Source organism: Eptesicus fuscus, chromosome 10 (genome assembly GCF_027574615.1).
Source record: "Eptesicus fuscus isolate TK198812 chromosome 10, DD_ASM_mEF_20220401, whole genome shotgun sequence".
NCBI classification, from domain to species: domain Eukaryota; kingdom Metazoa; phylum Chordata; class Mammalia; order Chiroptera; family Vespertilionidae; genus Eptesicus; species Eptesicus fuscus.
In genome coordinates this window covers 11575001-11602008 of record NC_072482.1, presented here as the reverse complement: position 1 = coordinate 11602008, position 27008 = coordinate 11575001, and the positions used below count along the sequence as shown (strand labels likewise).

Here is a 27008-nt window from a genome sequence, read left to right as displayed (position 1 = left end):
CCCCATTTGACCTTGAAGCCACCAAAGCTGCCCCGCAAGAGCTCTGACTTCAGCCATTGGCCTCCCAGCCCACCGCCTGCATCAGTGCTAACGATGCCGCCATCCTTGCCACAGGCCCACTCTCCCCGCACTATCACCATCACCATCACCCCCCAGACACCCCAAACTGCAGCCCAGGGCTTGGGGGTGATGGGAAGCAGGGCTTGAGTGAGGCCTCCAAGCCTATCCCCTACAAACCAACGTTCTCAACAATTTGGGCCCTAAGGAGACATTCGGCCATGCCTGGGCACATGTTTGGTTGCAACCACAGGGGACTACTGCTGGCATCTAGTGGGTGGAGGCCAGGGATGCTGCTAAGCATCCTATCCCGCACAGGGCAGTGCCCACAACAAGGAATCATTTGTTCTAAAGGTCAGTAGTGCCGGGGACGAAAGGCACCGGTGGGTCCCGTGGCCGCCACTCTGGCTCTACCTGTCTCTGGCACCTCATGCAAAACGCTCACATCCTGCCTCTGCTTCCTGGACAAGGAGTAATCTTTGCCACTCCAACTCTTATCGCTCCTACCTCCCGGCCTCATACTTGTGTTAAAAAGTCAATAAGATGAAAAGTGCTTTGCCGCCACCCTCGCGAGGGAACAATTGGTACGCGGAGCGTGGGGTACCCGGGGACTGAGGTCATGTTTGCTCAGGGCAGGGGGCAGGGGCAGCTCTGGATCCGGGGGTATAAAGGGCGAAGGAGGGCTCAGGCCTTCACTTGACTGCAAGTGCCCGACTCGGAGTGGCTTTTGCTCTGCGGCCAGTTGGGAACCGGCACCATGAAGCGGATGGTGGCGGCCTTGCTCTGCCTCCAGCTCCTGGAGGCCGCAGTGGTCAAGTGAGTTTGGGGTCTGGCTGCGGGTGTAGGAGCCCGGGCGGGAGATGGACCCCTGCGAGGCGTGGCCTGGTCAGGGGACACCCCGGCTGCTTCGGCTCCAGAATCTCTGCCGGGGCAGGACAGGAGTCACAGGTGGGAGAAGGCACAGCCTCCGCCTTCAGGGACCGTCCAGTCGAAGGGAGAAAAGACGGGCCTGGCACAGAGGACAGGGCGACCACTGCCCGCGCAGCCCTGGAACGGCGCCGTGGCTCCTCTCGGAAAGGAACAGTGATCCGGAGAGGGAGACATTTGCTAAGTTTTCCTGAAGGCCCAGACTTACTTGGCAGGTGGCACGATCGTCTAAGCCAGTGGTCGGCAAACTCATTAGTCAACAGAGTCCAATATCAACAGTACAACGATTGAAATCTCTTTTGAGAGCCACATTTTTTAAACTTAAACTTCTTCTAACGCCACTTCTTCCAAATAGACTCGCCCAGGCCGTGGTATTTTGTGGAAGAGCCACACTCAAGGGGCCAAAGCGCCGCATGTGGCTCGCGAGCCGCAGTTTGCCGACCACGGGTCTAAGCGGAAACATCCGCAATGTGACCTCTCTGTGCTGAGGTGTCAGGAGAAAGGGAGGGCGGGCGGGGCCTCTGGGCGCCAGGGGGCTGGGCCAGCCGATTCCTTGGGTGAAGAGAGGCTCCTCTCAGAAGCTCCTGTAATGGGCAGGCTCCGCGGAGGTGGTTAGAGAGGCTGTCAGCAGAGGATTTCTGGAGAACGCAGGGTCCTGAGGGAGTGGGGACTGAGGCAGGAAAGAAACAAAAGAAGCAGGAATGCAGGTGGCCGGGGCGTGGGGGGACCCACAGATGCTCCCCAGGCAGGTCTGGGAGGATAACCGGGGTGACACGGGAAGAAACCCATGATTCCTGAGTCCCGACTCCAGAGCTGATCTGGCTCCTGAGCACCAGGCCCATTTCCCCAGTGTCCCCAGGCCAGACACCGAGCAGCAGGGCAGCGCCAGGACCCTGTCTTCTCAGTCCCAGCCTCGCGCGGGGCCCTGCACCCACAGCCTGTCACACGCAGCTGGTGCCAGGTGCCTGAGGGCTACAGGAGAGGACTCTCTTTGGGTGAAGTTTGCCATCTCGAAACCTTTTTAAAACGCACATATCCTGCAAAGGGTGATGCCTGAAGCCCACCCCCCGCCGCACTTCCTGGGAAGGAATTTGTGGGATAGTTCACAGCAGAGGGCCAGGGTGCGATGAGGACCCTTGAGATGGGGAGGGAGCATCCTGGGTGAAGGTCATTGTTTCCTGAATCTTGGAGCAAGTCCTGAGAAGAGTTTTGAAAGAAAGGGAAGGAGAGGGGAAGAAAGAGAGAAGCAGAGGGAGAGAGAGACAGAGAGAAACAGAGAAAGGGAAAACCACAGGCACATACAAGCGACAGACATGGGTGTGGAGTGGCAGGGAGACTCCATACACTCGGGTCTTTAGTTAGAGATGGAGGGCAGGTGAGCGAGGCTGGGGCAATCGATGGGAGGCGCTGCAGGAAAGAGGGAGACCTGCTGACATATAGACCTTCTGCAGAGTCCCCCTGAAGAAGTTCAAGTCCATCCGTGAAACCATGAAGGAGAAGGGCCTGCTAGAGGAGTTCCTGAGGACCCACAAGTACGACCCTGCTCAGAAGTACAAATTTGGTGACTTCAGTGTGGACTACGAGCCCATGGCCTACATGGATGTGAGTCCTGAGCCTCCCAGGGGTAGCCCTCTCCCTGCTGCCCAAGGCCAAAGCGAAGGCCCGGGCAGTGAGCTGCACCCTCCTCTCTGCCGCCCCCACCCCTGCTCCCTTCTCTCAGCCCCACCACCTGGACCTCATCCCCCCGGCAGAGAAGGGAGGGCCCTGCTGAGCTGGCCGCTGGGTCACAGAGACCGGCAGCCGCCCTGGGGCCCTGGCCAGCCTCGGGCTGAGGGTCTGAGTGTCCGGGCAAGTGTGGAGGGAAGGCTCAGGCCCTGCTTCTGGAGCGGGCTGCTGGGCAGGGACTGGTCCCTCCCTGCTCTGCCCACGGAGGGCGGGGCTGCTGGCCTCGGGGTCCCTCCAGAGCTAACAGGCTGCTCCCCCGCTCCCCCCTCCTCGCCCTAGGCTGCCTACTTTGGTGAGATCAGCATCGGGACCCCACCACAGAACTTCCTGGTCCTTTTTGATACCGGCTCCTCCAACCTGTGGGTGCCCTCTGTGTACTGCCAGAGCCAGGCCTGCAGTGAGTGCCGGGCTGGGCAGGGGAGGCGCTGACACCTCTGGGGGAGGGCAGTCTTCATAGGGATCGTGGGGGATCGCGGGGGAGCTTCCGTCCTGGGAGGACAGGGACTTGCCCAGGGCCACGCGGCATGCCCAGGCCGGAGGGAGGAAGCTGCTCCTGGAGCCCGCTGGCGCCTCTGCCTTCCTGCTCACCAGCGCCTCTTCCTTCATCTGTGAGCGCGCTCCCCACATCCCCCCCGCCGCCCCTCACCGCTCCACTCTTCACTAAGTCCTCACTGAGGGCCCCCAAGGCACACGGAGAACAAGTCCTGTACGATGTTGATGTTCACTTTCTTATGGCTGCCCTGGTCTGTGCCAAAGCCTTGGGGTTCGGTTCCTCATGCCTATAGCCTGGAGGGTCCCCCATTGGCCCCCCCCTACATGATCCCAGGCCCTGGTGCTGACCTGGTGAGGGTCGGGGAGAGCAGGGACGCCCTGGGGAGTCAGTCACTCCTGCATCTGATAAGTGCCAGCGACCTGCTGCTGGGGCCGGGGAGACCGCAGGGAGGTCACAGTCCCAGGGCCCCAGAGTCTCTAAGTCGGAGGGGTGCGGGCCAGGGCTGGCCAGCTCGCATGGCCTCCCAATGCCGGCACCGGGCTGGGCCACCCCTGACGTCTGAGGCTCCAGGATGGGAGCACAGGCCTGAGAGTCAGGGCAGCCCCCGCGTGCCAGCCGACTCCCCGCATCCTCCCGCCCCCTGCAGCTGGCCACAACCGCTTCAACCCCAGCCAGTCCTCCACCTACTCCACCAACGGGCAGGCCTTCTCCCTGCAGTACGGCAGCGGCAGCCTCACCGGCTTCTTCGGCTACGACACCATGACTGTGAGTGACGCTGCTGCCACCCCACCCCAGGCCTCGCTCAGCCTCACAGGCCCCAGGGGCTACCCAGGAGATTAGATGGAGACCCTGAAAAACATGGAAAACCTCCGTGTGCCCTGCTGTGCAGGACAGGAAATCAGCACAATAAGGGCTCATTCGTTCACTCCCTGAACCCCTCTAAGGGCCGTCCTGCGCAGGACACTGAGCACACCGTGGTGAATGGGGTGACCCAGTGCCGGGGGGGGGGGGGGGGGGGGGAGGAGGTAGGGAAGGCCACTCAGAAGAGATAGCCGCTCTTGCAAGACCTGCCGGGAAGGAAAGCAGAACAGGTGAAGGAGGGGTGAAGAAGAGCCTTGGGGGGGGTCTCTGGGGGGGAGGGGGAGGTGGAGTGACACTTGTCACCTCCCATCCTCTGTGCCCTCCCCCCGCAGGTCCAGAACATCCAGGTCCCCAACCAGGAGTTCGGCCTGAGTGAGAACGAGCCGGGCACCAATTTCGTCTATGCGCAGTTTGACGGCATCATGGGCATGGCCTACCCTGCCCTGTCCGAGGGGGGCGCCACCACCGCCCTGCAGGGCATGCTGCAGGAGGGCGCCCTCACCAGCCCCGTCTTCAGCTTCTACCTCAGCAAGTGAGGAGCCCCTCCCCCCTCCTTCCGCCTGGACAACGGGGGCTCCCTCCTTTGGGATTTGGAGGCCACCCAGCAGGCCCTGGCCCCGGCACATCTGTCCCAAGGGCTTCCCTCCTGGGCTCTGACTCCTCCCCCACACCCCACTGCTCCCACCGGCCTCCCTCGCCTCGGTCCCCAGCCCGCTCCTCCGCTTGGCGTTCCTCAGCCGGGCGGCCTCTCTCGCTTCTGTGGGAGTTTTGCTTTGAGGGTTGCTGCTGATTCTCGATGGCTCGTGGGTTTACCTGCTGCCCGGAGCCCCAGGTAGCTCACTGCCTTCTGACCGAATGTTTACCCCCCGGGCGCCTCTCTTGTACAGTAACCTGTGCTTCACCTCCTTCGATCTGTTGCTCTAGCCAGGCCGTGGGGCGGCAGCCAGGTTCCGGTTCCGCTCCAGGTCCACCCCTAGCTCCTAACAAGCCGCCACCCTCACCACCAGCACCAGCAAACGCGACCATTGGTGTGGAGGGCCGGGCAGCCGGCGGGAGAGCGGGTTCGTGGCTTGGAACAGACTTTCCTGCTTTCCTCTCCGAAGGAGCCCCCCACCCTGTAGACAGGGTAGTTGGGGCGTAATCACTGGGATCTGGTACTAATGTTGCCCCTTTATTCTCTACTTCTGTTCACTATCACTCTGAGCTCAGCCTTCAGGAGCTTCCCCGAGTTCCCCTCCAGTTCAGCCACCAGGGCAGGCCTCTCCAGCAAACACAGCCGCCCTCCCCTCCCTCCCCTCCCTCCGCCCCTGCTCTCCCTCCCTCCAATCCCAGAGAAAATGGCAAGCCAAGCGGGGGCCTGGGTCAGGCCCCACCTGCATCAGGAAGTGGGAGGGAGAGGAAAACGGAGGGGTGGGGTGGGGGGTTGTGGGGGGCACACACCAGCCGCTTCCCTAGGGCAGGATCATCCAGGAGCCTGAGGCACTGGAAATTCTGAGGGGCCCAGCCTGGGAGCCCCCATTGGAGGGGAGATGCGCCCTGCCCCCAGGGAGCCCCAGCCTGGATGGAGGCAGGACGCTCTGGGGGTGACTGACGGCTAACAAGAAAGTCCTTTCCCACAGCCGCTCCCTGACTCACCTTCCCCTCTGCCTCCTGCAGCCAGCAGGGCTCCCAGGGCGGAGCAGTCATCTTCGGGGGTGTGGACAGCAGCCTGTACCAGGGGCAGATCTACTGGGCCCCCGTCACCCAGGAGCTCTACTGGCAGATTGGCATGGAGGAGTGAGTGTGTGGCGGCTCTGGGGGTGGGGGTGCTTCTTTGGAGCCGGCTTCCAGGCACTTCATCACACACACACACACAGGTGGGGGTGGGGGATGGGGACAGGGGACCCCCAACCCCCTTCAGGCCTGCCCCCACAAAGCCACAGCTGCCCTCCGCTGGAGTTTCGAGGCCCAGCTCGGCCTGGAGAAGAGGGTGGGATGGGGACAACATAGGATAGGCAGGGGCAGGATTTGGAACCCCAACTATTCCAGACCCTGTCGTCCAACCCTCTGGGCTTACAGATTAGAAACTGGGGTGTGTGGTGGTTGGAGGGGAGCTCATTTGCTTAAAGTACCTATAACAAACCTGCAGCCCTGGCTGTCAATGTTTCTAGAACCTTCCTTGGAACTTTTAAGAAGAGCCTCCATGGCCATTTAGGTGGCCCTTAAGTAGACTGGTGTGGTGGGAGGCTGGATGGACCTTCCTGGTCGCACCTGGCGTGGGTGGCTGTGGCTGTGAGTCCCTCAGAGGTGGGGAGAGCTCACCCCCTAGCTGCCCTGAGCTGGGGGTGCTACGGCCGCTCATCTCCTCGCCATTCAGGTTCCTCATTGACGGCCAGGCCTCCGGCTGGTGCTCCCAGGGCTGCCAGGCCATCGTGGACACGGGCACTTCTCTGCTCACCGTGCCCCAGCAGTACATGAGCGCCCTGCTGCAGGCCACGGGGGCCCAGGAGGACCAGTACGGACAGGTGTGTCTGGGGAGGCGTGCCTTCCGTGGGTGAGGCCCGTGGGAGACAGTTATGGTTGCTCCTGGGATCTAGGAATAGCCTGATTCTTGGCCTCCATACTTTGGGCTTCTCAAGGCACTGAGGTGGGGAGCCCCGGGGTGACCGGGGCAGGGCCTGGAGCTTGCTTCAGGGGGCAGGCGCTTTGCTGAGGGGCTGTGAGGAGGCTCCTACTAGGCAGCATTTCTTCGGAGCTTCAGCTCCTCAGAGGAAACAGGCTGAACACTTGCCAGACTTTGAAGTGAGAGGGAAGTCACTGGAGGAGGGTCCAAGCTGGTGAGAGACAAGGGGTAACTTTTAAAAAAGTATTGTTTATTGATTTCAGAGAGGAAGGGAGAGAGAGAGAGAGAGAGAGAGAGAGAGAGAGAGAGAGAGAGAAACATCAATGATGAGAGAGAATCATTGATCGGCTGCCTCCTGCACGCCCCATACTGGGAATCGAGCCCGCAACCTTGGCATGTGCCCTTGACTGGAATCGAACCTGGGACCCTTCAGTCCCCAGGCTAACGCTCTATCCAGTGAGCCAACCCAGCTGGGGTGAGGAATAACTTTTTAATCCACATGTCCCTCACCTCCCTAGGGCCAGGCCCCCTGCTCCCCCTTTCTCCAGAGCCCAGCAAAGCGTTTGTCTAAGTAATTCCTTCCCATTACCTTTGGGGGACGACTCTTTCCACAGGTCTGTGTGTTTCCAAAGACAGTTGCAGAGATGGGGCACAGATTCAATGTGTCATGAGGCGAAATTCAGGCAAAAGCCATGTTTTTGGGGTGGGAGAGATGCCCGGGTCTTCCCAAATCCCACCCCCTGTGCGGGAGTCCACATGAGTAATGCCAGCAGGACTCCCCCTTAGTGTCGCCACCTCCGGTCCAAAAGCAGGCTGGGGACTCAGGCCTGGGAGCCGAGGGGCTGCGGCGGCGGGTTGGTAGGCATCTCAGGCGGGAGATGAGCCAGCCGGGCCCTGCTCCTCTCTCTGCAGTTTGTTGTGAGCTGTAACAGCATCCAGAACCTGCCCACCTTTACCTTCATCATCAACGGGGTGCAGTTCCCTCTGCCGCCCTCCTCCTACATCCTCAACGTAAGTGCTGGTCCCCGCCAGCTGAGCCAGCAGGCCATGATGGGGTGGGAGGAAGGCGTGGGGAGCCAGGCACGCTGGGTCTCCTGACCCTGCGCCACTTCCCGTAGAATCAGTTTCCCCACTCACTGATCCCAAACCCCCTTCTCTGGAACAAGGCTGTGAATAGTAATAAGAGTATTAACTATTATTATTAATTAGTGGGGAGAGGCCCTGGGCCCTTCGTTGCGTATCTACCAGGGCCAGCCACTGTGGGAAGCACTTTGTCTACACTATTCTACTTAATTGACACGACGTTCAGTGAGGGAGAGACTAATTTTTATTTTACAAGTGAACACTTGAAGGTTCAGAGAGGTTAGGTAACTCACTCAAGGCTACACAGCTAGTCAGGGTGAAACTAAGGTTTGGGTCCAAGTTGGTCTGCCTCGAACGCTTGACCATCAGGACGACCTGGGAGCAGGAGGTGGGTGGGTGGGGGGGCACGAGGAGAGGAGTCCCTGTGGAGGATCCCTGCAGCCCGAATTCGCCCATTCCAGAAATTCCTCCCACCGGCCTCTGCTCTGGCAGCTCAGTTGGCCTGAGCCCTCAAGCTCATTTCTGCGTTTGCGCCCGGGCCCCGGGCTCAGGGCTGAGCGTGCCTGCCCACGTGTGAGTGAAAGGAGTGAGTGCTGTGCTTTGTCTTGTGCAGAACAACGGCTACTGCACCGTGGGGGTCGAGCCCACCTACCTGCCCTCCCAGAACGGCCAGCCTCTGTGGATCCTCGGCGACGTCTTCCTCAGGTCCTACTACTCCGTCTACGACATAGGCAACAACAGGGTGGGGTTCGCCACTGCCGCCTAGACTCGGTGCCCGGACGCCTGGGCTCCCCTCTTCCTCTCAGCCCCCCACCTTGCAGGGGCTCCTCTCTGTGCTTCTCTGGATTCAGCCTTCCCTTTCTGGACTCTGGACTTTTTCTCATAATAAATAGTTCTTCTTCATGTTGGTCGGCCTGTTGTTTTTTCAGAGGGTAGCTGTGACCTGTAAGGAGTGGGGAGCGAGAGTCAGGGGCGAATTTGCTTCTGCTGACCCATGTTGTCCCCCAGTTGCTTCCAGGTTTCTGGATGGGTCCCTGAGATGCTAAGAGAAATGAGGCACAAGGTAGGGCTCGGGGGTGGGCCCTGCACCCTTCAGAGCTTCTCTCTGGAGAGGAAAGACAATGGCAGTGGTATCAAGGCAGGGCATTCCTTGGTGAAGGGAAAAGGGGCCCTATTCTGACAACCCAAAATGCTCTGCTGACCTAACTAACCAAATAACCACCAGAATTACTAACCCTCTATGTCCACAGGCATGTCCACTAGCAGTGCGGCCAGGGGGTCCGACAAATCTAAATCCATTTCCTTATCTGGGATCAAGTGTGCGCTGGGAGCTTCCTGAGGCATGCCAGATGCCTAGGATGCCTACGTGCACTTGTAACAGTCATGGGTCCTCTAGGGAGGAGGCTAATGCCACCAGAACCTATTTCCAGAAGCGCTTCTGAAGGTCTGAGCTGAGTTAAGCTGAAAATATTTTCACCCAGGACCTGTATTTGGAGAAGGGCTGGCCCTCAACCATGCACAAGAGGGAGAGCTGCTTCAATCCCATGGACTCTAACCAACTTGTCCCTCTAGATTCATTCCTATCCTCCCTAGGAACCACCTAGCAAGACCCAGAGGCAGGAGGTGGAGGAGAGAAAGGGGGAGGGGTGGCGGAGGGGGAAGGAGAGGGGAAAGCAGAGAATGATGGCTCAGCACCTGTAACTTCCAACAGGGAAAGGTGACATGAAAGATCAGAACATTTCTGAGTTTGATAGTGGTAGGGGTACCAGAAAGCTGAACTGATGAGACCTAGGTTGGGAGGGGCAGGCTATAAATGCAAAACTGATAATGGGAGGGAAGGTGGGCTCCATTCCACCGTCACACTTCTTTCATCCTGTCCTTCACAAGGCTGACCCCAGCCTTGCCACTTATGTCCAGAAGCAGGTGTAAAAGCGCGAATCAGGTGGCAAACTCAGGCTGCCACCGAAGCGTTCCTATGGCAACAGCACGCCGCCTGGAACCCTACATCTTTCCTAGACTCTTGAGAAAGACAGCCTGCTCTGTGCCTTTCCGTGGGGTGAGACAGGCCACAGGGTGTACAGTAGTGCGCTCCGGTTCGGGACATCACTGACTGAGCAGAGAAAGAAAACTTGCAAAAGGGGCAGAAACTAAGTGGATAAAAGGTTCCAGGTTAAACGCCAAGTCCCTGTCTACAGCCTTGGGTCCAAAGAGCGGACTACAAACCCCGGCGTGCCTAGTTGAGCCGCAACGAAGACTACGTTTCCCAGCGGGCGCCGCGGTGGGCCAGCGGGGGGCGGAGCGGGGCGGGGCGGGGCCGCGGGGGCGGGTGCTGCCCTCTGCCGGGCGCCGAGGGAAGTGGGTGCGGAGTGACAGCGGGAGCTGGGGCACCGGGCGCGGGGCTCGGTGACAGCGGAGGCGGCGGCCGCGGGCTAGACGTAGGGAGCGGCGGCGGCGCCGACGAAAGCGGGAAGGGAGGACGGGGCGGGCTTCCCTGGTGGCCCCGAGCCGGAGGAACTCGGGAGGGGGCGGCAGGCGTAGCTTGCGGACCGGACACCTGAACTTGGGACAAGTTGCCGGAGCCCGGGAAGCGGGCGGCGGACGGATTGACCTTCAGAGCTAGGTGAGCGGGGCCGTGGGCCAGGGGTGCGCGGAGGGTCCGGAACCCCCGGCCCAGAACCCCCACCCCCATCGGTGGGTCCGGGGACAGGTGGGTGGGTGGGGGTGCGGGCTGGAACGGGGAGCGAGACCGTGTGCGCCGCGCCGCCGCCGGCCCCGCTGTCCGTCCAGCCCCGGACGCCCGGCACATGGCCCGAGCGGCACTGCCGCCGATCCCGAGAACCCGCGCGGCCCCTCCCTTCGGGCCCGGGCCGGGGGCGGCTTCTCGGCGACCTTATGTAACCAGGCGGGAGGGGCCGGGGCGGGCACGGGCCTTCGCAGCCCGGGATCTGGGAGCCTGAAGGGGCGGGAGGCGTGGGAGTGAACTTGCAAGAAGTTTGAGGGACGTGTAGGCCCTGCGCCCGCTTCTTCTTCCCCGGACGCGGTGGGGGCGGGTGGTGCGGGGGAGGGCGCCGGAGGTAGGGGAGGTGTGCGGGGGCCGAGTCCGGCCCGGCCAGGCCCGGCCGGGATGGTCTGGGGGAGTGGGAGGGCCAAGCGGCGCCCCGCCCCGGGGCTGGGTTGTCTAGGGTGTGGGGCGGGGGGGGGGGGGAGGAGGCGGGTGGAAGTACCATCCCTCCCTCCCTTTCTGTCCCTTCCTCCCGCTCCGTCTCTTGAAGAAGCCGCCCCGGCTCGAGTCCCCCGGCATCCCTGAGCGCAGTCTTTTTCTCCCCCTTGCATGATTCCACGACCTCAGGGAACCCCAACCCCAGAGCTTATCCTCAGCGCACCCTCCTTTCTGTTTTCCCGGGAGCTCCCAACCATCTGCCCGTGCCCGGAGTACCGCCCCCACCCCCCTCCGTCTCGGTCCCGAATCCCGGAAAACACTCCCCCTTCCCCGTATTCCCGGTGTCCGCGCCACCCCACCCCAGGCTGTCCCGCCCCCCAGGTCAGCGCTCACTGCCCGCCCCACCCCCCTGATTCCGGACCGCTCCTCGGCCTGGTGCGTGCGCTCGCCTCCAGGAAGGGAGCGGGCTGGGGCCAGCGCGGTCCCGCCCCTCGGCCCCCTCCCCGCCCGGTTCTGGCTTCACGCACGGCTGCCCCGAGCTGCTTCGGGTTGCGAGAGCAGGTTCGCGCCGCAGCCGCCCGGCGCACCCCAGCCTCGCGCCCAGGGGGAGGGCGGGCGCCCGCGCTGCCCAGGGCTCCCCTTCCGGCTCCCTGCCAGCCCCTCTTCCCCAACCACTCCGCCCTGGTCTTCTCCCCGGTCCGTTCTGCGGGCGGTTCTGTGCGGCAGTATCTGGACTAAACTCGGGCGCAGCGCTTTGGCTTCGCGTTCGTTCGCGCGGGAAGCGTGGTTAGTTACCGCCCAGCCTCCACGCCCCCCGTCCTCAGTGAGGGGGTGCTCAGTGGAGCCGGGAGGAGGTCCAGGTTGGTGCAGCCCCCCGTGGCATCTCTGGGATGTGGACTCAGGCCCTGGCACTTGCCCTGGTCAAGATTCCACCTGGTTTCCTAGCGCGGCCAGGCCTGTGCGCAGATCCAGATCCGGAGGCAGCTCCTGGCTCCTCGGCCTGTTCCCTCGAGGCCTTTTCTGTGGCCCTGGGAGCCGGCTCCTCGCCTGCCCTCAGGGAGATCACAGTCTGAGGAAGAGACTGCAGCGATCATTAAAGGCCTCTGCAGAGGCACTGGAAGGGGAAGGGCCTGGTAGTCTGCTGGTATGCTAGTATGTGCCTCAGTTTCCCCAGCTGTGGGAAAAACAGCACTGACTTGGCCGCTCTCTCTCTGCCTGCCTCCTGGCTGCTGGGACGGGGGCGGAGCCAGAGTGCAAATGAAGGCTGTTTGAAGTGACTGTTCTTGCGGAGGGAGCCGAAGTTGCTGACAGTGTGCGAGGCCTGTTGCAGCGGCAGCTCTCTCTTGTCCTAGCTCAGGGAGGTGCAGCCAAATGGGGACCCAGGTCTCCTGGTTCTGGGTCCCATAAAACGGGTGCAGGGTTTGGGGCAGGGGACATCTCCTCAGGTGAGCACTGAATCCGGAGAGAGCCAGCTGGCTTCTGAGGGCTGATGGCCGGTGACAGTCAGAGGTGGGCAGGGGCTGGGCCAGGGCAGGCAGGAGCCCCTGTGGCTCCTGGAATAGTGCAGATACCCAGTGCCCATCCCCATTGCCAGTCCGGACCCCCTTTCAGTCTCTGCTGGAAAGTAGGTAGGAGGGGCCTCCACCCCTCGGCTGGCTGCCCTTGGAGGGTCCGGCTTCTGGCCCTGACCCCTCCTGGAGCTCTGTTTATGGCTGTAATTGTATCATTAGCCAGAGTTTATAGAGTTACTTAGCACCTGCCCCCACAGGGCGTGGCCCAGCTGCCCCTGGCTTCTGTCTCTTCCTTTTCAAAGTCAACTTGGTTTCTGCTGGCAGCAGGGGTTTCCCCAACCACAGCGGCGGGAAAGCCAGGTTGGGCCTTTGTCCTGTGGATGGAGGGAGTCAGCACCTGGGGCCCGGCCTGGGGCTGCCCTGCAGATGACCGTGGAAATTGTGCTGAGAAGTGTCCCTATCCCAGGATGCAGTGTTAATGTGTGTAATGTGTGTGTCCTCACCTGAAAAGAGATAAAAATGCACGCACCTCATGGGCTGTTGTGAGCATTCAAGAGGAGCTGTGCCTGGTACATGGTGGGTCCGTGCTGTTGCTCTGGGTGCCGTATGCAGTGTAATTGATGGGAGTTTGTGTGTGATTATGAAGTGCAGCTAAGTATGTATGTTTAGATGAATTGTGCACATGCATGTCTGCGAGACTAATAGTAACACAATATTATATTAATAGAATCTTCATCCATTCTCTTTATGCTATAATAGGACAATATGATAATAAAACTTAGTTGTAAACATTAGTTGCCAACATTTATTGTGTATTTATTCTTTAGAATGAAGCAGGAATTATGATTTTCATTATACTGACTCAGAAAAGCTAGGTAAGTTGCCTGAAGTTACACAGCCTAGAAGTCGTAGGGATTCTAACCAAGGCCCAAATGACTCCAGAACCCGGGTTACCAATCCCTGAAGACCACTTCCGGGTTTCCTGGAGTTCTCTCTTAAGAGGTGGGGGTGTGGTGGTCTGGAACCTTCTTTTTCCCATCCGGGTTTCCTGCTCTGAGCGTGAGCGGGAACTTGATGAGGGCCCTGCCCCAGGACCACACCTGTCCCTTGGCCGCTTCTCCAGGCTGCTGTCACAGGTGATCAAAGGACCCCTGCCGAGAACTTTCTTGACTCGGCTGAGTTCACTCAAGGCTTCCTGGGTCTCCTTGGAAACCACAGACGTAGGAGACGGCACTGGACAGTGAAGCCTGAGCTCAGGGGGCACTTGCTTAATCAGATAGGAGACAAGGCTGTGGGGACTGTTGGGTGAGAATGAGACAGCAGCGAAAGTCGTGAGAGCACGGGAGACCGACCTGCCTCCGACACGCTGTGTGGCTGGGGCAGGCCCCTGCTCCGCCCAGTCTCGGTTTCCATATCTGTGAACCTAAACCATCTGTGGGATCCCCTGTAATGCGAACCTCCTACAGGTCCCTGGCAGAGGCACCAGAACAGGAGAGGCACTGCTGAAAGAGGGATGAGGGGGACTGCGGCGTCCGCTAGCCAGGGGCCGGCCTGGTGGAGTGAGCAGCCAGCTTTCCTTGGGACATAGCCATAGCGCCCAGGTAATGAGCACGGGGCGAAGGGTAACCTAGGCGGGGGGTCGGTGAGAGCACCGGCTCGGGCCAGGCTTCCTGGCTTGGAATCCCAGTTCTGCCACTTCCTAGCTGTGTGGCGCTGGGCAAGCTGCTTAACCCCACTGTGCTTCCATTTCCTCACCTAAAAGTGAGGGTTACAGTAGCTCCTACCCAATAGTGCTGTAGTGAGGGCTATGTTCATGCTCGCTGCATGCACAGCAGTCAGAAGAGTGCCATGCTCAAAACATGTTAGCTATGATCGCCCTGGCCGGTATGCTAAGTGGTTAGAGCGTTGGCCCTTGGACTGAAGGGTCGCAGGTTTGGTTCCTGGTCAAGGGCACGTACTTGGGTTGCAGGATTGATCCCCAGCCCAGGTTGGGGCATGTGTGGGAGACAACTGATGGATGTGTTTCTCTCACGTCGATGTTTCTCTCCTCCCTTCCCTTCCTCTCTTCCACTCTCTCTAAAAATTAATGGGGAAAAATATCCTCAGTTGGGGATTAACAGCAACAACAACAAAATGTTAGTTATTATCATTATCTCTTATAACTTCTTTCTTTCTTTTTCATTTTCAAGTGAGGAAAGAGAGGCATAGAGAGCTCTAGGGAAGAATCAAGGACCCATGGGTGGCAAACAGTCCCCTGTGTGTTTAACATCTGCAAATGAAATGCCTGACACTGCTTTGCAGACCCCGTGGCCACAGCCTCCACTACCCCCTGTAGCACCACACCCTACCTGGTCTCCCATTGACCAGGATAGCACAGGGGACTTGGCAATGCCTGCAACATCTCCACCATCCCTGCCCTGCCTGCCCCTTCTCCTCTGCACCAGAGACACAGGTCCCCTTGGCTGCAGTGCCACGGGCGGCGGAGCTACAATTCCAGCGATAGAGTAGGGTCTGGGGCTTACCGTGCCCATAGCAAGCGCTCTGCTGTGGGTGGCGAGGCAGTGGGTGAGAGCAGAGGGGAGGAGGCAAGAGGCAGAGTCATTACCATTCTTTTCCTCTGGCTCTTCAGGGTGGGCATAAGGAGAAGGAGAAATGGGTCTGGCCGTCCCACCCCTGTCCAGCTTCCTCCAGGGCAGGCCCACTTGTTGGCTCTGATCCACACAGCAGAGATCCCGGAGTAAAATGCGATGCCATGGGGACTAATCCAGGAATCCCAACAGACTCTCCAGAAACCCATGGTTCCTTCACCCAATCCCTGTTCATGCCAGTTCCCTCTCCTGGCACCCTGTCTCCTGCTCCCTCCCTATCTAAATCCTGTCCATCAAGGCACACCTTCCCAGGAGACCCAGGGGACTGTGCTATCTGACTTCGGCCCTGGCTGGATATTAGGATTGCCTGGGAGCTCTTAGAAAATACCATTGCTGCCCTAGCTGGTTTGGCTCAGTGGGTAGAGCGTCAGCCTGCAGCCTGAAGGGTCCCGAGTTCAATTCCAGTCAAGCGCACATGCCCGGGTTGTGGCCTCCATCCCCAGTAAGGGGTGTGCAGAAGGCAGCCAATCAATGATTCTCTCTCATCGTTGATGTTTCGCTCTCTCTCCCTCTCCCTTCCTCTCTGAAATCAATAAAATATATATTTAAAAAAATACCATTGCTTTCGAGTCTTGGGGGAAGCATGAATGTTTTTTTTTTTTTTTTTAAATCCCCCAAATGATTCTGATGCCCTTTCTCTAAGACAGTGGTTCTCACATTTGAGTGGGCATCAGAACCACCTGGAGGAATTGTTAGAACACAGCTTGCTGGGCCCCACACCAGGGTTTCTGATGAGCAGGTCTGGATTTCATAGGTCTGGGGTTTGCATTTCTGACAAGTTCTCAGGGGGTGCTGATGTGACTGGTCCCCAGACCACATTTCAGAACCTATGGCTTTGCAGCTACCCAGGCAAGAGCTGTCTCCTGGGCCTCTGATTGCTTTGGGCCTCTTAGGCCCGTCTCCTTTTTGATGCCAGGTCCCCAGGGGCAGGGACCACTCTGGATTTCCTCGTGGACCCCCGAGTCCTCGGCATAGTCGGACCTCCCTTCCCCAGCCTGGCTCTGTGCCCCTGCCTCCTGTTGCACTGACCACTGGCCAGCCTTGTGGTCTTGGCAACCTCCTCTGGGACAGGAGCTCAGGAAATGCTTGCTGTTTGGTCAGGCGGGATGAGGTGGACAACGAAGGATGCATTAGTCCTGAGGGGGCTCCCCGGGTCCTCTCAGAACCTGGGACGGCTCTGAAGCTCCTGCAGAAGTGCCTGGAGCCAGAGCAGCGTTACTGGACTGGGGGGGGGGGGTGTCCGAGCCCCCACTTTGTTGAGGCTGTAGAAAGACCCACCACGTTATTTCACTTTCCTACCCCGTGGAGGGCAAGTATTGGACCACTGACTTGTATGCCTTGTTAATAATAAAAATGCTAAAACGCACAAAAAACAGCTGCTTCCTTCTCCTTTCCTCACCCGGACTGGAGATGTTGGGAGGGCGGGGCATGGGGGGGGGCGGTCAGTGCTTGAGGTAGGGTGTCTCCATCACCTTCTAGGGGGTCCCGGGCCTCTAGGACAACAGATAGCCGGGTGGTTCAGGCCCGCCCTGGACCGGTGGGGTTGAGTCTTCCTTAGAAGCTGGGGAGCTGGGACAGCCTGGTGGGGAGAAGAGGTGGTGGCCCGCCTTTCAGCCCCGCAGGGCGAGGCAGGATGAGCTTGGCGTGCGCACAGGATCTGGCTGTTCTGTTCAGTGAGTAGCCCCAGTGCCAGAAGAGAGCGAGGCGCGTAGTGCATGCTCAGTAGTCTTTGTGGGGGGAGGGGAGGGAGCGTGCTCTGAGCCCCCACCGTGTGCCCAGAAGCGAGGACACTCTAGAGGCTGTACCCCTGGCCTCTGCCCTGCGAGCGGGCTGGGTACCAGCTTCACCGTCCAGACTCGGGCTGCACAGCTCGACCAGGAGCACCTCCCTGCCTCCCTGCCTCCCTGCTGTGATCCGGGTCCAGCCTGGCTCTGGTGGGGCTCAGGCTGTCTCTCCCCGTAGAGGGTGTGCTGCCCCCCGTCCCCCCCCACCCCCCAGTTCTACCAGTGGGGCAGTGGGGTGGAGCTCGGTTTGTTTTCTCCTGTTTGCCAAGGGAAGTCACAGCCTGTCCTCTGCCGTGTTTATAACTGGTTTGGGAAAACACCTGCCTCAGCCCCCCACAGTCCCGGAGGAGTGCCAAGTGACACCCTATACTGTCCACCCGCTGCTGCGTCGTGTCCCCATCCTGGCTCCAGCCAGGTGCGCTCTCAGCTGCCCCTGCCAGTGTGGCACTGGCTGGCTTTGCTGCGGGCGGATGGGGCTGCGGGGCCAGGGGCCTTAGAGGCCGGCTAGTGCTGCCCTCGCGTTGTCTAGAGGAGACGGAGGCCCAGGGAGCGTGGGCACCACGCCAGCACCCCACGGCCCGGGTCACCTTTGGGGTCAGCAGGCATGAACCGAGCACTTCCTGGGCTGGCCCAGCAGGTGATGGGAACAAGGGCATGGCTCCTCCTCAAAGCAGACAGCTAGCGGGAATGTCAGTAGCCAGGGAGGACAGACGGGCAGAGAGATGTGAGGGAGGACGGAATGACGTCCTAAGTCACGGTAAACGTGTCCACACCCGACCCTTCACTCTCAAGAGCATTCTTCCTGGTCTGGGGAGCTTTTACTAAAGGGTTGTGCCCGCACAGTGACCTTGGCTCAGCCCTTCCTACCCTCTGGGCAGCTCTGCCTCCCCCGGGTCCCCTCACCTGGGTCCCTCTGCAGGCCCGGTGCTCCCTCCTGGAGAGACCCTCTTCCAGGACGGCTAGAGGCAGCTGAGGAGGAGGGGAGGACGGCCGCAGGGAGGCCCCTGAGCCACCCCCCTGCCACTTGGAAGCCCTGGGCCCAGCAGCTCAGGCCCCTTGGGAGCTCCAGACTTGGGCCTGGACCCAGGGGCACTGCACCTACGTGTTCCCCACCTCAGCGCCTCCTCGCCTTTCCTCCCCCAGCCCCTCTGACCTCCATCTAGTTCCACCGCATCTGGACCATGGGTCTTTCCTGCTCTCTGCCCCCCTCTCTCCATATTCTTCACTTCTTTTTCCTGCCCCCCTCCCTTTGGTGTGTTCAGAGGGTGTCTGAGGCTCACCCTGCTCCCTCAGTGCCTGCCCACGGGAGCCCCTGAGGGGCTGGAGAAATGGCCCAAGGCAGGGTAAGAGGTGGGGTGCCCAGCCTGATGCAGCTCCCTGCCCTTGGGCAGCTAGGGGCGTGTGGTGGCTGGGACGCCCTGGGGAGGGTGGGAGGTGAAAGGGGTTGGCGTGCCCAGCACCTAGGGCTTAGGGGCAGCCAGGAGCTTGGGCCCGCGGGGGAGCCCCACACAGACTGCCCTGTGTGTCACTGCGTCCTCCAGACCTGTGACTGACTGCAGGTTCTCATCTAGTGCGCTTGGCCTAATTACAGTGGTTTTCAAAGCCAGGTGTGAGGAGAAAATGTAACTTCTATTTCTATCTTATTCCTTTCTCCCCCTTTTTATTGTGAAATATATCACACTTGGTGAAAAAAGCTTTAATATATGCTATCCTATATAATAAAGAGATAATACGCAAATTGACCATCACACCCTTGCACAAGATGGCCACCCCATGTGGTCACAAGATGGCTGCCACAAGATGGCCAGCAGGGGAAGACAGTTGTGGGCAATCAGGCCAGCAAGGAGGGCAGTTGGGGGTGACCAGGCCAGCAGGGGAGGGCAGTTGGGGGCGACCAGGCCAGCAAGGGAGCAGTAAGGTGTCAATCAGGCTGGCAGGGGAGTGGTTAGGGGGTGATCAGGATGGCAGGCAGAAGTGCTTAGGGGCAATCAGGCAGGCAGGCAGGCAGGCAGGCGAGCAGTTGGGAGCCAGCAGTCCTGGATTGTGGGATTGGGCCTAAACTGGCAGTCGGACATCCCCTGAGGGGTCCCAGATTGGAGAGGGTACAGGCTGGGCTGAAGGACACCCCCCTTCCCAGTGCATGAATTTTGTGCACCGGGCCTCTAGTATAGAATAATTATAAAGTGAACATCCAGGTAACCACCACCAGTTTGTGTGCCCACCTTGGTCATAACCTCCACCCCCCTAGGAGGTTACCATTATCCCGACCTCCCTAATAATCACTTCCTTGCTTCTCTTTATCACCTTACCACTTAGGTCTGTACCCTTTAGCAACAGTTTAGTTTTGCCTGATTTTGAATTTAAAGCAGCTGGAACAACACTGAACATGTTCTTTGATGTCATGTTTTTCAACTCAGCCGTCCATTTGTGAGGTTCACCCATGTTGTGTGTAGCTATGGAGCGTTCATTTTCATTGCTGTCTAGTATTCCACCGGAGGAACTTGCCACCATGCTTATGTCCATCTACTCCTGGTGGGCATCTGGGTTGCTTTCCTTTGTTGGCTACTATACTGTCAGAGCACTTTTATGTGCTTCCTAGTGTATTGGTGCCTGCATGTCCCCCGAGTACAGATAAGCCAGAGTGAAATTCTTAGTGGCGGTGCACCCTGCCGCTTCAGTAGATATTGTGTGAAGGGACTGCGCACACTGCTCAAGGGTTTCTGTGGCTCTGTATCCATGCCAACAGTTGCTACTGGCAGACTATTTAATGTCTGTCATGCTGGTGAGTGTGTAACAGCGCCTTAACATGGGTGTAACTTACATTTCCCTTTTCTTCCTTTTTAACGAAATATGGTATTATTGATTTTTGAGAGGAAGGGAGAGAGAGAAACATCAAAGTGAGCGAGAAACATTGATTGGCTGCCTCCTGCAGGCACCCGACCAGGGATTGAGCCTACAACCTGGGCATGTGCCCTGATCGGGAATGGAACCAGCGACATTTTGGTGCAGGTGACAACACTCAACCACCTGAGCCACACCGGCCAGGGCTCCCTGCTCTTCTTTCTTATAGAACCATTTTTGTGTGTGTTTGCTGACATACATGATATATTCATGCATTGGTATTTATAAGCAAGTTTTAAGGAAAGAAGCATACAGTATATTGGTGCTGCTCCAACATTTTTGCTCAGAGGACTATGGATCACAATAGTCTAAAGACAACTATAATATTGCATGCCAGGGAGGGGGCTGATTTCTAAGTTAAGGGTGGGAGGGTGGTCTTGGGAGGAGACCCCCAAGTGGCAGTGCCTGCCAACGGGGCAGCCTCTGGCCAGAGGGTGCTGAGTCCACCGCGCACCCAGCAGCACTTCCGGCCCTCCCGCCGGTGCACCCGGCGGAGGAGGAGGCAGGCTCTGTCCCAGCAGCTATCCTTCAATCTCGAATTGGCAGGTGCTTGTCTTTCGGGGCCTGCCTTCTCGGGCAGGAGTTCTCCACCGAGGGAGACTGCCTCCCAGGGGACATTTAGCAATCTCTGTTGACATTTTTGGTTGTCATGACTCAAGAGAAAGCTACTGGCATCCAGTGAGAGGCCAGGGATGCCGCTCAATGTCCTAAAATGCTCAGGACAGCCCCCCAACAAAGAATTATCTGGCCCGGCCAAGATGGCTCAGTGGTTGAGTGTTGACCTATGAACCAGGAGGTCAGAGTTCAATTCCTGGTCAGGGCACATGCCCGGGTTGCTGGCTCGATCCCCAGTGTGGGGCGTGTAGGAGGCAGCTGATTAATGATTCTCTCTCATCATTGATGTTTCTCTCTCTCTCTCCCTCTCCCTTCCTCTCTGAAATCAATAAAAATATATTAAAAAAAAAAAAAAAAGAATTATCTGGTCCTAAGTGTCAGTTGTGTGGAGATTGAGAAACTCGCATCTGGGAACAGAGCCAGGAAACAGATTTGTCATGAACTCACTGCTCGGCCTCAGGGAAGTCACTAAATGCTTTGAGCCTCCGTCTCCGCATCTGGGAATAAGAGTGGCAAGGGTTGCTGCCCTCTGGCCTTCGTGGGGCTGTTGGCAGGGTTGAGGAGAGGGTGGCTGTGCGGGCATTTGGGGAAGCATCCCTGCGAAGGGGCCTGCAGCCCTTGTTTCCAGGGGCAGGGCTCTCCAGCCCGGCCCGCGCCCTTGACTGCTCCACGTCCACTGGGCTGGAGGCGTCAGGTGACCGCAGTGAGCCTCCGTCCTGGTTCCTGCTACTCCGGGCCTCAGAGGGCTGTGGAGGAGCTGCCCCGAGGCCCCAGCCTTTTGATGAGGGCTGCAGAAATAAGGGGCTCTCTGGGGAGCCCTGGGGCCCAGGCAAAACCACTTCTGACTTTGTCCTGGGCTGGGTGGGAGTCCAAGGCTGAGTGGGTGATAAAGATAAGAGGTGCTCATCATCCTCCTTATCTGAGGCCCCACTGCACGTCAGTGAGGGGTGGCAGCGCACCTGGGCGGGATCCTCCTCACCCTCCCGTGCCCTTCAAGAATTTGCTATCCCAGGGCGGGGTCCAGGGTTGGGTCAAAGCTTGGGTCTCTCTGACCTCCCGTCCTGGGGTTCACCTCACCTCAGTGGCCTCTCCTGCCTTCTCCGGGGCCGGGGCCTGCCCAGTCTCCCCGCTACTACGCCATCCCTTCCTGAAACATCCTCTCACAAACGGGCCTAGAAACCCAGCCAGCCTGAGGGGCAGATGACTGATAACAGCTCAGTGACTGGCAGCCCTGACCAGGAATCGAACCATGACCCTTTGGTGCACAGGACAATGCTCCAACCCACTGAGCCGCCCTGGCCAGGGGTATGTCTCCCCATCTTGGTCCAGGGGCAGTGTGGCCTGGGGCCTGGGAGTCCTGTGTGGGTGGGAGTGGCTGTCACGGGCGCAGGCTGGGAGGAGGCAGGGGCACTGCCCATGCCTGGAGACCCGGGTGGGTGAGATTGGAGCCGGGAGTCCCTGTGCGTTGGGTAGACTTGTGGGTGAGAGAGGCCTTCCGGGAGGGCGCTGTGAGTAATCCTTGGCCACATTTGCAGCTCCCAGGGGATTGTGCAACTTCCTCTGAGACTGAGGTGCAGGGGGCTGGGTGAGAAACAGCGCCGGGGGAAATGAGGAAACGGGGCTGGCACCAGAGCAGGGCCGGGGCCCTGGGCTCGGGCTCCCCGAGGAGCTGAGCGGTCCAGGGGGCCTCCTTCCAGGGGCCACCCTCTCCCAGGTATGAGGGTGCACGGGTGTTTGTGTGTTGTGTCTTTGGGGAGGTGGGTGAGTGGGGGTGAGGCTCACAGGCTGTGCTGCTATGGGGATACAGGACTAGGGAAGCAGGTGGCCCATGGCAGGGGCCCCTGCCCAGGTTCAGGGGAGAGAAGACAGGGCTTCCCTGAGCCCGGGATGGTGGGAACCAAGTGAAATCAGGAGTCAGAGCTGCTGGCTGCCCGCCCCACCTCTGAGCAGCCGGGCGACCCGGGGTGGATCGGTGTTGTGGTCTGTGAGGCTAGGAGGGCTGGGAGAGGTCCTGAGGACACCAGCTGTCAGGCTGGAGAGCAGTTTGAGCTCTCCCTGTCTCCCCTCCTCTTTCCCAGGCTTGTTTTGGGGCTCTGAGGAGGAAGTGGGCATGATGTGCTTAGTGCGATGCTGGCCAGGCCACAGGAAATACCAGCTTACACCAGGTTGGGAGCAGGGGCTGGGAGCACCTGGCCGGGGCGGGCAGTGCCAGCCTGCCTGGGTTCCAGTCCTGGTCCTGCCACTCAGCAGCTACATGATCCTGGAGAGTTACTTAGCTTCTCCGAGCCTCCGTTTCCTCTTCTGTAAAACAGAGATGACAATGACAGCGCCCACCATGTGGGTTCATTGTGAGGATTCACAGAGTGAACTCATGCTGTGAGCAGTGCTGGCTCCAGGGAGGAAGCGCCCTGCACAGGTTAACATTTTACTGGTACGTGAGCATGTTTGTGTGCAAACAGCAAAAAGCCCGCCCAGGGTTCATGGCGATGACTTATTTATTTATTTTATTTTTCTCTTACAGTTTACATTCAGTATTATTTTTATTGGTTTCAGGTGTACAGCGTAATGATTAGACAATCACATCTTTACAGAGCGGTCCCCCCAATATTTCCAGTACCCACCTGGCACATAGGTAGCTATGACAATGCAGTTGGCCGTATTCCCTACGCTGTCCTTTAGAGTACATCCTGTGATGTTCTGTGACTACCAATTGGCACTTCTACATTCCTTAACCTTTCCCACCAGTCCTCCAACCACTCTCCCCTCTGACAACCTTCCGTCCGTTCTCTATAGCTGAGTTTGTTTCTGTTTTGTTTGTTCCTTTATTTTGTTCATTCGATCCCACATATAAGTGAAATCAGTGGCATTTGTTTTCCCCTGACTGGCTGTTTCACTTAGCTCATACCCTCAGGTGCATCCATGCTGTCACCAATGGTAAGGTTTCATTCCTTTTGACAGCGGTGTGATATTCCACTGTGTATGTGCACCCACTGGCCTATGGATGGGCACGGGGCTGCTTCCCTCTCTTGGCCATTGTGAATAATGCGCACGGTGATTATTTTGACGGTGGAATTTGGGTTAGAACTGGGGTTGATAAGAGCTCACGTTTCCCAGGCCATACTCCGCGTCAGGTGTGTGCCAAATGCTTGGCTTGTACCAGCCCCTCCCTCACGTCACCCTGGAAGGCGGGCTGTTATCATCCCCACGCCATAGAGGAGGACGTGAGACCACAAAGGGGTTGAGTGACTTGCTCCAGGGCAGTGATATCAATGAGAAGGAGCAACAGGATGGTCCTTAGCCCTTAGGGGGACCCCTGCCCGCATCCCAGCTCCTTCTCTGTGTTCAGCTGGAGGTGGGTGTGGAGGAGGAGCAGAGTCTGCTGTGAGGGTGTGAGGGCTGGCCTCACGGCCCATGGGCGCTGGTCCATCTCCAATCAAGTCATCAACTGACACAGAGACTGAAGGTGCTATAGGGCAGGGGTGGGGAACGGCCAGCCCTGGGCTGTAGAAGGCCCGCAAAATCATTTGGTCTGACCTTGCCAAGGCTTTAGGGGTGAGTTAATTTTTGACCGAATACAGCAGGCTAGTTTTTAAGCTGATCATTTTGTATGGCTCTCGAGTGATTTTATGAATATCCAAATGGCCCTTGGAAGAAAAAGGCTCTCCACCCCTGCTCTAGGAATGGCTTTTGCGAGTTGGAGCGGACTTCCTTGGGGCAAGCTTCCTGCCAGTGTGTGGACTGGAGAGAGGGCTGGAGACCAGCGGGCGGGCAGTGTGGCGCTGGGGGATGAATGTGGTTCCAGATTCAGCCAGACCTGGCTTTGAATTCTGCCTGAGCCGTTTACTGTGTGACCTTGGGCCTCAGTTTCCTCACATGTAAAATAGGGGGTATAGCTGCACTCCCTCCTCCAGTCACCGTGGAGATGAAATGAGACAGCACAGCGCGATGCTTAGCGCAGGTCTGGCCTGGAGTGCATGTCCCGCAGCTGGATGTCTCTATCAGGCACCTGTTGTAGCGGGTCAGGTGCCTGGTGGCAAGTTTGGGCCACACAGATATCCCTGGAGAGTCGTTATTTAAACTGTGGATCGGGGCTACTAATTGGACCGTAATCTGGTCTCAAAGAACGTTATTTTTAATGAAAAAGAATAGAAAACATCCAAGTGTATTGCACAGTATTGCTAAGGGTTTTGTGTAACATTTTTGTTTCATGTTTCATGTGTATGCATGCTGTGTGCGTGTGTGCGTGTGTGTGTGTGTAGGGGGGTGAAATAAAAAGATTTTCCTGTGAGTCATGATCAAAATATTTGGGGCCAGTGCCTTAGAGATTATCTCCCTCCTGTGCAGGACTCAGCGCCACATGCCATGGGCCGGGCTGGGGAGGCCGGCCCAGTTCTGGGCAAGGTGTGTGTAGGTGAGCGGGCCCTGCGGGGGTCAGCAGAGGCAGAGGGTGAGGTGGTTGGGGGAGGGGCTTTCTGGGTGATGACATGCATTAGGTGGGGACAGTGACAGGAGACATTGCCTGGGGTGAACGGTTGGCTTGGGTCAGGAGCTAGAGAGCCACCTGGGGAGGCAGGGCTCCCTGTCAGTGGCGGGCTGAGGGCCAGGCTTGGCCAGAGGTGCCCATGCTAGCTAGAACAGAGGGGTGGGCAGGGGCCATCTCAGGGTACTGGGCAAGGGCTATGCCCATCTCCTCTGGCTGGGGTGGAGTGGGGAGGAGGAGGACTCAGGATTACTAAAGTCCGCCCCCCCCGCCAATACTTGCAGGATCCTCAGTGACTGGGTGAGACCCTGGGCCCACTACATAACCATTTCCTCCCCTCGCCTTGGCCCCAGGAGTATCTTGAACTGTCTCCTTCCCTCTGCTGCCCCAGCTGGCTCTGGTGGGTCTGGCCTGGGACCTGGCTCAGCCCTGAGCCCTGGTCCAGGAGACAGAAGCCTTCCTACTACTTAGATCCCCACCCAGGGCAAATCAAGGCCTCGGTTTCTTTATCTGTGGAGTGGGCTTACTGACCCCTGAGCAGCCGGCCTCGTGGGTGGTGCTACTTGTCTTGTGACCTCACACGGATGAGCTGGCTGAGGGAAGTGTGAAGCGCGCCGGCTGGGTTGCTGTCCTCTCTAAGGCGAGGAGGGCTGGGGAAGGTCATGAGGACATCAGCTGTCTGGCTGGAGAGCCCCCTGCCTCCCACCCCGTGACCTGGGGCCGTGGGGCAAGGGCAGGGAGAGGCCCGTGACCCAGGCTGAGCTGGGGATATCCCCAGCTCTGTGGGGAAAGTGGCCTGTTAGGGGCCTCAGAGGATGAGACCCAGGTTTGGCTTAGGTCTGGGAACCCCAGCTTTCTGCATCCCCACCTACATGGGGTATCTTAGGAGCCCCAGCGTGGAGGTCCATGTTGCCAGCTGGAGGGGCAGTGCCCTGGGGCTGATTGGCAGGGGCCAATTTCCAGGAAGCTGTGGGTGCTTCTAGCTTGAGGAGTCCAGAGCCCAGAGGCTCAGGCGTGAGTGTGGCGTTTACTGAAGGTCACACAATCGAGCACCTCCCTGTGCCTGGCCCTGGGACAAGCACCTTTGTGTATTTGCAAATGTAATCTTCACAGTAACCTAATGCACAGGCCTTTTTATTATCCCGTTTTATAGATGAGGAAACTGAGGCAGGGATGGCTATGTCTCTCCCCCATGGCTACCTAGCTAGTGAGTGGCAGAGCTGGGCCGAGGACACGAGTTCTGGGTTGGAGCTGCCAGGGTTGAAATCTGGGCTGTACCACTTGCTAGCCACGTGACCTTGGAAAAGTGACTGCGTCTTGCTGTTAGCTTATTGCTCTGTGACACGGGGCTGACAGCAGTGCCTTCCTCACAGGGCTGTTGGGAGCACTGCATGGGGCATAGGGGTAAAGTGCTGAGTGCATAATCAGGGCGCTTCACCACCTCTCCTACCTGCAGAGTCGCCTGCTGTGTGACCCGGGGCCAGTTTTCTGTTCTCTTGGGGTCCCAGTCTCCACAGGGTGCTGGCCCCTTCCTTGCCCCTCTCCATAGGATTGTCGCCAATCAGATGGGATCCAAACCCTGGGCGGGTCGCGAGGGAGGCCTTCCTAGTACAGAAGCGCTGGATCCCCGGGCCCCAGCAGCTGCCAGGCATTGTTTAGGGCTTGTAGCTCTCTGCAAGGTCCTTCTCCGAGCTTTCATGTCTCCTGTGGCCCCCACAGGCGTTTCAGTTGGTGACCCCAGACTGACTTTGGGGTTTCCCAAGAGGTGTTCTGTGGAAGGGTTTGGTGGTCAAGGAGGAATGGCAGAGTGTGAGTTAAAAAACACAAAAAGGGCCCTGCGCAGTGTGGCTCAGTTCGTTGGATGTTGTCCTGTGCACCAAAAAGGTTGCAGGCTCAATTCCTAGTCAGGGCACATGCCCAGGTTGCAGGCTCCCTCCCTGGTAGGGGGCTTGCAGGAGGCAGACAATCGATGTTTATGGATGTCTCTCTCTCTCTCTCTCTACCTCTTGCTCTCTCTTAAAAAAAAAAATCAATAAAACGTCTTTTTAAAAAACACCCAAAATGTGTTTCTCTGCTGTAGGACTTGTCAGAGCCTTTTATTTTTTTATTTAAAATAAAAAAATATTTTTATTGATTTCAGAGAGGAAGGAAGAGGGAGAGA

The 27008-nt window shown here is 58.5% G+C and overlaps 2 protein-coding genes across 3 annotated transcripts in view; both read left to right on the top strand.

The window, feature by feature from the left end:
• Positions 1-814: 814 nt before the first annotated feature.
• On the top strand, positions 815-8557 carry PGC (progastricsin). The gene is made up of 9 exons (XM_008158919.3): positions 815-873; positions 2436-2586; positions 2989-3106; positions 3849-3967; positions 4396-4595; positions 5720-5839; positions 6420-6567; positions 7578-7676; positions 8362-8557. Exons 1-9 carry the CDS (start codon positions 815-817, stop codon positions 8512-8514), a joined length of 1167 nt encoding a protein of 388 aa, XP_008157141.2. The 3' UTR covers positions 8515-8557.
• A 1547-nt stretch (positions 8558-10104) lies between these two features.
• TFEB (transcription factor EB) overlaps positions 10105-27008 on the top strand; it is a 47115-nt gene continuing 30211 nt past the window's right edge. Inside the window, exon 1 of one of the 2 annotated variants that reach the window (XM_054722290.1) lies at positions 10105-10368. The gene's annotated coding sequence lies outside the window, so the exon portion shown is untranslated. Of the gene's footprint in view, positions 10369-21959; positions 22082-27008 lie in introns of those variants that run through there. The other variant, XM_008158922.3, reaches the window with a different exon arrangement.

Excerpts from the sequence above, each read along its gene's own strand:
- PGC (XM_008158919.3), top strand. The coding sequence starts at position 815 with ATGAAGCGGATGGTGGCGGCCTTGCTCTGCCTCCAGCTCCTGGAGGCC. Across the intron at positions 2,587-2,988 it reads AGCCCATGGCCTACATGGAT|GCTGCCTACTTTGGTGAGAT; the intron begins GTGAGTCCTGAG and ends TCCTCGCCCTAG. Across the intron at positions 7,677-8,361 it reads CCTCCTCCTACATCCTCAAC|AACAACGGCTACTGCACCGT; the intron begins GTAAGTGCTGGT and ends TGTCTTGTGCAG.